At 41.3% G+C, this 9,255-nt stretch overlaps 1 protein-coding gene across 2 annotated transcripts in view; it reads left to right on the forward strand.

Moving 5' to 3' along the window:
- Positions 1–8,806, forward strand: part of NDRG1 (N-myc downstream regulated 1) — a 39,616-nt gene extending 30,810 nt beyond the window's left edge. For both annotated transcript variants that reach the window (XM_065830897.2, XM_071803783.1), the window contains 8 exons: positions 14–70; positions 1,022–1,125; positions 1,506–1,562; positions 2,490–2,541; positions 3,303–3,350; positions 4,825–4,860; positions 6,192–6,243; positions 6,952–8,806. In XM_065830897.2, the coding sequence (XP_065686969.1) occupies positions 14–70; positions 1,022–1,125; positions 1,506–1,562; positions 2,490–2,541; positions 3,303–3,350; positions 4,825–4,860; positions 6,192–6,243; positions 6,952–7,217 (672 nt within the window). In that variant the 3' untranslated portion in view covers positions 7,218–8,806. The remainder of the gene's footprint in view (positions 1–13; positions 71–1,021; positions 1,126–1,505; positions 1,563–2,489; positions 2,542–3,302; positions 3,351–4,824; positions 4,861–6,191; positions 6,244–6,951) is intronic.
- Positions 8,807–9,255: the final 449 nt, after the last annotated feature.

Raw genomic sequence — 9,255 nt, forward strand, 5'->3', positions numbered from 1 at the left:
TGTTGATGTTCAGATTTCAGGTTGGACAAATGCTTTACCAGACATGGTCATTTCACATCTTTTTGGAAAGGTAAGGATGTTGAAAAGATTCTGCTGATGTATTCAGTCACCTGTATTTACCTCCTGGGGCTGGAAGAAGGAGGGAAGCCTTCACTTAAACAACAGAGTACAAAATTAAACTCTGAGATAGGACTCCTGCTTGTGCCCCCAGTATTTTGGAGGTGGTGTGCTGCCATAGGACTTGCTGCATCCTGACGACTGAAGTGCATTTCAGTTGTGACATCTCTAGTAGGCACAGCTCCCTGTTTAGACAACCAAGGCTTAAACATGAGTATAAGTATTTTATATGCTCATGGTCTGAGCAGAATTACCCCAGAGATTTTTATATCATAATACACTTGTAACTCTGGCAAAGCTGGTTATTAGTATTGATGGTGCTCTTCAGTGCAAGCCTGCTTTAATGGAAAGTGCTGTACTGTTTTCTGAGGCTACTTCGCTGTGCTTGAAACTTCTAGTAAATGCAATGGAAAACTCCATTCCAGCAGAACAAGGAGCTAATCCATAAAGACTTTAGAACCAAACTGTTTGAAAATGTTAGTGACTGAAGTCCTTGAAGCTTAGTTATTTGCTGTTGTGAAACTGAGTTCCACATTACATATGTTTGCAAGCTTTCAACATCTGCTTTACCCTGGAAACATTTATTGAGCTTCTTACCCTGAATCCTTTTTTGGTTTAAAACCTCACACTTTTTTGACTGCAATCATCTGCACTACAACTACATGTTTTGCAACCGTAAGATCTTGACGTTACAACACACTGAAGTTTTAAAGTGAAAAATGTTGTGCTGCAATCAGAGGCTAACGTTAATTCTGGGTGACACCACTGCGTGCTAGAAATTGTCCCTTCTCTAAAGGTGCACTCCTGTTGTGTAGATATGAGTCTGACACATGGCTGCTGTGCCATGTGTTCAGATCCTTTCAGAAAACAGCCTCTATTCTGAATGATTCTGTCTCCACTGTAGGAAGAGATTCACAGCAACCATGACCTGATCCATACTTACCGTCAGCATATTATTAATGACATGAATCAAACCAACCTTCATCTCTTTGTCAACTCTTACAACAGGTAAATACATTTACCTGATTTCTAACTGGAAACTGTTTTAAAAGGCTATCCAGCTCTTAGAGCCAGTATTACTTGTGTCGTGGAGTTACTTGTGTTCCTCCAGTATAAAGTTCTGCTTGACAGTGATTTTAGGGATCTCTCGTGGTTTGCTTATGGGAGAAGAACCTTGTGCATTTGTTGGGAGAAAGATGGTACACTGGGACTGAACTAAGACATTGATACCTCAGTCTAAGAGTGTTTCTGCAGCAGTTGTGGAGGCTACAACATGTATCAGATTAAACTAACGTGTGAGTCTGTGCCTTCTCTGAACTAGAAGAAGGTGGAAGTATCTGTAAAATGCCAGTGTATCAAAAGCTTTTGTCCTCTTCATTTTTTTTCAGTCGGCGAGACCTAGAGATTGAGCGCCCTGTTCCTGGAATAAATGTTGTCACCCTTCAGTAAGTATTTTATTTCCTACCAGTTCACCTGTACATGATATGAGCTAAGAGGTGTGATCGGTGGGTGCATGGCATACACTTTACAGAGCTGTAGCTGAATGTGTATGTGCTAGAAAGGGATCTGTTAACTTCATGTAGGAGATGACAGGCTACTGCAAGTCAGGGACCACCGTTAGGAAGACTACCACTCTTTGGACTTCAAAGTCATATTACCTGAAATGGAAAGCTAAGTAGCTGCTGTCAGTGTGTACCTGCAAACTTGAGCTTACAGTATAATTACTTGAAAAGTATAGATGTACTTAGCTTCACCTGGAAATATGTCCTAGTTAATGGAAATTACAGTTCTGAAAGCACTTCAGCCAAGACTATGCAACCAAACCAAAATAAACAAAACCAATTAAAGGAAAAAAAAAAGAAAGATGGAGCAGGTGTAAGAATGATTATCTGGCAGATCTTCTGTTAATAGCTTTTTACTTATGCTGCAACTTGTACAACAAAACAGTTGTCAAGTCCTTCTCTGCTCAGCTGCTGGTGTTTACACACAGGAGACTTTGAGACTGCTCCTCTGCCAATCTGGTTGAAATTGGATGACAGGTCCAAAGTTGAAGCTCAAGGGGCAGGGGGTGTGGGGGTGAGTGATGCTGATTCCCACATTCAATTTCATCTAAAACAAGGAATAAGAACACTGGGGAGGGCTGACAGCTACAAGGTGGGGAAAAGGAGAGGTTCTCAGGCAAGGTTTGAGGGCATGCCGGCAGATCTACAGCCAATACAGTGGATTTGATGTATATTTAAGGTGTCTGGAATAGAAATCAAATAATTTTCACACACTTGAATGTCTCATCCTTCCAGTGACACAAAATACAGCCTGGAGCAAGTCTGGGTCAGATCACAGAGATAACACCACTTTTCTGTGCTTCCTTGCAGGTGCCCTGTCCTCTTGGTGGTTGGTGACAGTTCCCCAGCAGTGGATGCTGTGGTGTGTATATCGAGCCCTTTTGCCACTGTGCTGATGGTCAGGAGAGACAAGACGCTGCTGATTCTGGCAGAGCTTGTGCCCACCCAGCAGCCTGGCTGGCTATCGATCCAGCCTGGCTGACTCTCCCCTTTCAGACCACGGGAGAGCTGCCGTTAATCCCTCACTGTTTGTCCCCTCTGCCTGTGCAGCATTATTTAATAGCTACTGCGCTAGGAACAATTGCCACAGCAGTTCCAGTCAACCGCAAATATTTTCCTTTAGAGAGGAATCTGCTGCTGGTATTTTAACTTGTTCTGTGGTGTTGGAGCTCTGCCCTGGGTCACTATGGAAGCGAAGAGCTTCTTTTTGACCATTATAACTCGCCCCAGATGACTGGATGACTTCAAATGTTGTGCCGTTACAGGCATGCCCAGTCGGCTGGCCTGTGGCCATATGGCTGCTCACCACTTGGGACACTACCAGATGACCCCACATCACAAGATAAACAGCACTTGTTGCCACTTGTTGCCACAGTCCCAGCAACAGATAAAAAAAATCTCCAGTTCCCAACTAATGGGGTTGTTTGTGCATGGAAAAGAATACAGTCAGAAATGTGAACTGACCTACTTGGGTGTAAAGATGTATATATGTATGCAGAGAGCCTAAGATATCCAATTTAGTCTAGATTAAGGTAGAAAACAAGATATTTAATATGTTTTCTTCCAGCAGTTCATAATTAAAATTTTGTGTATAATACCTTATGCTGCTGTTCTTTAATACAGGTTGAATGCAACTCAAAGCTGGACCCAACAAGGACCACGCTTCTGAAGGTAGTGACAAAAGCTGTTTTCTTTTTTTTCAAAATCGACTTTCCTCTCATTCAAAATCAGCTGGATTCACTAAAAAAGCAGAACCAGAGGGATATGCTGCAGTACAGATAACACAGTGCGAATCCAGTTCTGATAGGGAAAGGCAGTTCCTTCAGGGTAAGAGTATTTTAGTAGGATAAACTGGACGACACGCTTCTTGTCGAGGTTAACAAGAGGGAATTTCTCAGCTCCTTAATTTTAAAATGCTAGGGGTGAGACTTGGAAAGCTCAGTATTTCGCACACCCATAATGAATTTGACTAGAGCTGGCAAAATAGATCTTGAGGTATTTCGAAAGACTTGGAAAAAGTCATCAGCAGAGCAGAAATGCAAACCAACTCATTCTGTTCTTGGGCTCACCTGTCCCTCAACAGCAGTGTCAGGTGTATGGACAGCTGATCTATCAGCCATAGTTTTGTCATCCTGCCTTCTGTATGTACACAGTCCAGGACATCTCACTGTTGGAAATGACTCTCATTTCCCAAAAACTGATAAACTGCATTTGCAAACAGCAAGGCATTGTGCAAAAACTTTGGTTGATACTTGGCAGTCAGAGTATGGGTGCAAATCTTCAGCTCGTTACTGATGAAGTCAAATGCAGTGAGTGTAATAACATGCAAATGGTGAAACAAGTTTGGTCATGCTTCTGATGGGAACTTTCACTACATCTCTATTGAACTGGAAATGTTAATAAACAGATAATGACAGACTGACCCTAAAGAAAAATCTGACACTATCTCAAATACTCTATCAGTGGCCAGGGATACAGCTGATGCCAGATATTGCTAAAGGCCTGTTTTGCTGCTAACTAATCCTAGATAGGATTTGGGGTTTCCTGTAATTCACAACTCAACTGTTTTCAGCTTGTGGTGTTCCTTGGAACAGGACTGTTTTTGTTGGGTTGACTTTGAGGGGTGGAGTGGCAGGAAAAATGAAGTGCTCCAAAAATATTGCATGCACTCGAGATAGCTTTTCTAATTTGGCTTTCCCTGCTTCCCTTGGCAAGTCAGGCTGATGCTTGCCATCCGCAATCTCAGCAAATCGTTTTTCCTTCTCACCTTTGAGGTTTAGGTGTTTATTCTCTCTCCCCTGTTCGTCATTCAGGTCAATATCAAGTCACATTGTTGTAATTCAGAGCTGAACTTGTAACCGGGACTAACAGGCTGGTTTCTAAGAAACTGGTAATCACTACCTACCCAAGAACATTTATTTTGTAGCTCCAACCGATGCTTTGCCTGAGGGTCAAGACACTTCAGGGTTTTCTGGAGTGCAGTCATGGTTTTATAAAAGTTAAACTGCTTACTTTGATGCGTTCATCAGACTACAAAAGGAAGTGTTTTTCTGCCAGATAGCTAAAAAGGTCATTTCAATATATCCTGAGTATAAATGAGTTCTTCTGGTGTTATGCTAACTGGCTGTTCCTGTCCGTGTTTCAGATGGCTGACTGTGGTGGACTCCCCCAAGTTTCCCAGGTAGGATTTTGGTGACGGAAATCCTATTAATCCTGTTCTGCAGCGTGTCAGACTGCAACAAATGGGTGTTTTCCTGTAGGGTACTTGCTGTTCCCAAATGTCAGCCAAAAGGATGGTTATGATTTCACAAAAAATGATGTCAGTTGGTCATCTGAGCTTTCTTTTTTCTTTAAAGACCAATGAAGCACAAAATAAGATTGGGAGGGGATATTATTTCCACTAATTAAGTCTCTAGCCAAGTAAAGGTCTGAGGTGGGAATGCGTTGGTGTTATTTTATGCCTATCTGCAAAGCTAACATAGATTAAGTCTTGAGCATGAGAATTTTAAAAACATATTCTTATTTGGACTATTTATAGTATAGATCAGCAAAGTGGGAGGCAGGAAATAACAACTGTGTTTTTACATACACTGACCTGGCTTGACTGAGAATGAACTGGAGTTTCTGAAATATATTTAGGCATAAATTGCAGGGCTGCTGGTAAACCCAGGCTGGGAAAGTTAAGCTTGGCCTATGCTGTAGTTTTGCTTCACTAGAAGAGCTGACTGGTAAATCAGCATTAGCATGTGACGTTTTCTAAATGGATTTCTAAGCAATATAATATGGTGTTCTTGAATTTAAGGAAAAAACTGGATTTGTAATTAGCTGCAGCTGAGAAGTCCCTGTATAGCCAGTGTGTGCTCTTACAGTGGTGGGGAAAGGCTTTTTCAAAGCCACACAGGAGTATTGTGCATTGCTCCTCTGTAATAAAGCCCATTCCTTGCAGTGATTCAGATAAAATTATAATCAAAATATAGCCAGTATTTGCAAAATCAATAATTGAGGTTAAGACTTATTTAGCCATTGTGTCTGTGGCAGAGAAAAATAACAAGCGCTTCATTGCAAGAATGTCAGTCGTGTAGTTCTGCTTGCGTATTCCTGATGAGATTTTTTTTCCATATAAACATACTATCAGCTCTGACTAACTGAGTTTCTTCTCTGCTAATTCAGAACTGCTGAATTACTGATGCTGTAAGAACTGTCTTGTATATTTTGTGAGGCCAGTTGTTTTATTTTGACTCATCCACCTCAGTAACTGCACAAGTGAAGTTTGGGCCAGGCTTAGACCATTTGTAGTCACATCTCTGGAAAACTCATTCTCAAATCAATGCGTGCATTTGGTAAAATAATGGAGCAGGAGAACAAATTAGAGAGGGGAATGGTGAAATTTGCTTGTGTAAATTAAATTTGTAGACGCTCTGTAGAAACCGGAGAAAATGTAAGATGTCTCTCTACTGTAATGTAACTAACTTGTTGGGCATTGCGTACAATAATGTTCTCTTTCTTTTGCAGCCTGCCAAGCTTGCAGAAGCTTTCAAATACTTTGTTCAGGGAATGGGATACAGTAAGTATTGGTTTTATGGGATGGTTCACCTGGCTACCAAAGTTTGTTGAGCATCTCGGCATCAAGAGAGCCTTCTGATCTCAGATGTGCGATCTCTTCCCTGTTGGATATGCATTTGCAAGGGAAAACCAAAAACACCTGTGGTGTCTAGACAAAGAGTTTTCAGATGAAATTACATTACTAAATAGTGGAGAGCTTCATAGATAGTTTATACCCACAAATACCCGCTTTACCTTGATATTTTTAAGGTGGATATTTGTAATAGTGTCGCCTTGTTGCATCACAGGAGAGGATTCACATGCTGCACACAATGTTTAAAACCTTGTTATTTCAGAGACTACTTTAATTTGTAGCTCTTCGTCCTTCATCTGTGTGCTTCTGACAACAGTTGTTGTTTCAATGCATTGCCAGCCTGGGCTGACAGCAAAGGTTAAACATCTGAAAGTAACGGGAGGTCTAGTGAGTGTTTTTAGTTGCTTTAGTGGCTTTTTGCCACCACAGCAACATGCCATAAAGGCCTGACTTGAATCAGACCTGGCCACCAATTTTGCCTTAGTAATCTGGGCTCCTTAACTGGATGCCTGGAGCAGTGGTCCTTCTACATGTGAAGCCACACAAAAAAATCTATATTAAACCCTGAAAGCTTCTGCAAAGGTGTTAAGGGCTGAAGAGGAAGGCAAAGGCATTAATGTAAGACTCTTCTTCCAGTGCCCTCTGCTAGCATGACCAGGTTGATGAGGTCCCGCACTGCTTCTGGCTCCAGCGTAACCTCTTTGGAAGGACAGAGGAGCCGGTCGCACACCGGGGAAGGCACGAGGAGCCGGTCACACACCGGGGAGGGAACGAGGAGCCGATCCCACACGGGGGACGGTGCCAGGAATCGCTCCCACACAGACACGCGCATCGAGCTGACGCCTAACTCGGCGAGCAACGCTGAACAATCAAGCCCCAAGTCCATGGAAGTGTCGTGTTAGATGGCTCTGGGAGGTTTAAACTGGTCACGGTGTGAAAAAGTAATGGATGCCCCCCGTGTATCACAAAAAAATAACTGGTATTAATCTTGAGCTTTTCTGTAGGATGAACTCTGTTCACCAGGGTCTGACAGGGACCAAAGAAAAGAAGCATCTCATTTGCTCTGTCATTATTTTTGTAACTCAGACAGTTGCTGCTATTGTGCCCTCTTTCAGTGGATGCCAAATTCTAAAGGATACTTGCCAAAAGCTGATGTGGTTGTAAACACTTCAGAGTCAAACCAGACTTGCTTAATATCCTCCTTTAAAATCAGAGCTGTTACATGCCCCTTTATCTCTCATTATCTCGAAGTAAACTGGCACAATTTGAGATGAGTTTCAAAGAGGGGGAGAAAAAAACACTATTATGGATGGCTTTCAAAAAAGGAAATGAAGCAGATGTGTTAGGGCCTCATGTTGAAGCTGGAGTTGAATTCATTGTATATAGCTTGACTTCAAATGATAGAGAAGTTAATGTATTGTGCATTTATAGGCCTTCTAATTCATTAGTATTCAAACCTGTTTTCCTATGTACAATAATATATTACTAAAATAGGCGATTTCAATGTGACTTTAAGACGGACTAAATCTTTAAGCTTTTTCATTTCATTTTTTTGAGATTTAGTTCCAGTCTTCCTTTCCTTCCCCCCTCCCAGACCCTAAAACCTGCTTAGCCAAATGAGGACAGGATTTAAATTTAATAAGCAAGGTAGCATTTCTTCTTCGGGATCTTGGGCCAAAGGGTTTACCATACTGCAAAAGTTGATGTAGTTGTAACAAGTAGAGTAGCTGAACATGCCAGCAAAGCAGAAACAGCTTGATTTTTTTTTTTTCCTTCAGACAGCTTCTTTGCAGCTCAAGTTTTTGTGTCCAGCACAATTGTGATAAATTTGGAATTCTGTAAGCGAAGCCAGATCCAGCTGTTCTTTGTCAAGAGAGATGAATAACTGTGGGATGGCATGTAATTAGACACTGTACATTCAACCGCCACTAATTACCAGATTTGAAAATGATGGGAGCTCAGTGGTGCTGAGAAGTGTATTCCACACAGTGGTAGAGCGGCAATACTGTATCTGTGAAATACAGTGTTTAATGACTGCATAAATGCAATGATCTGCTGGTTCAGCATCTTTATGTAGCCTCCTGTTACCCTGGGTTACTTTCTTTGATGCTAGTGGCTTGACACCTTTGTGCCAGTCAGATTTTCGCAGTTGGGTGTTCTGAAGTTTGTCCTTCCGTAGGTAGTGGGACAGGATTTCCCGAGCTCTAGCACGTATCTACTGCATTGCAGTCCTCACACAAACAAGAAAACTCAAATGCCGAGCAGTTAAATCGCAAATGTTAATACTTTGGGATTGCTTGTTCAGAAGAACACAGTCTAAGTTACTTTATATTGACTAACTTCAGCTCTTGTGTAGAATATCCGTAACAGTTTGTGGGAAGAACAGACAATTTCCAGAAAGAATAAAGCTATTGTGTAAAGTCTATCAAGAAAAGTTTCTTAATGAAGTATTTGTATTTATTTCAAAACAAATAAATTTATAACTTTGCAATGTCTTGTGTCTTAATATTTTAGCAGGAGTACAATAGTCTTTCTCAGTGAGAGCATATTCTTTTTTTTCTCTAATCTGTCCTTCCCTACTTTTGTGCTCAGAGCTTTCTCTTTATTCCACTCCAGCCTATGATTTATGCTAAGAAAACACAACACACTTCAGTATTGTTACTGGCTATTCAACATACTAAAGGCTATTTTTTCTCTAACAAATACATGAAAAAATTGAGCTTTGTTAAAGAGTACTATTTATTTGATGTTTGAAGTTTTCTTTCTTACCCTAGATATAGTACTGTCTAGTGCGTAGGTCTGTACGCTGAACTTCTTGCTTGGAGTCGGTGCCACGATCGTTGCGTCCTTTCTGGTCCCAGTCTGATCTGTAAATCCATTTATGTGCAACGTTCTCCAACCTCTGGAGTTACTTGAACCTCTTGACTGAAAGTGCAGATG

Source organism: Patagioenas fasciata, chromosome 2 (genome assembly GCF_037038585.1).
Source record: "Patagioenas fasciata isolate bPatFas1 chromosome 2, bPatFas1.hap1, whole genome shotgun sequence".
Classification (NCBI taxonomy): Eukaryota; Metazoa; Chordata; class Aves; order Columbiformes; family Columbidae; genus Patagioenas; species Patagioenas fasciata.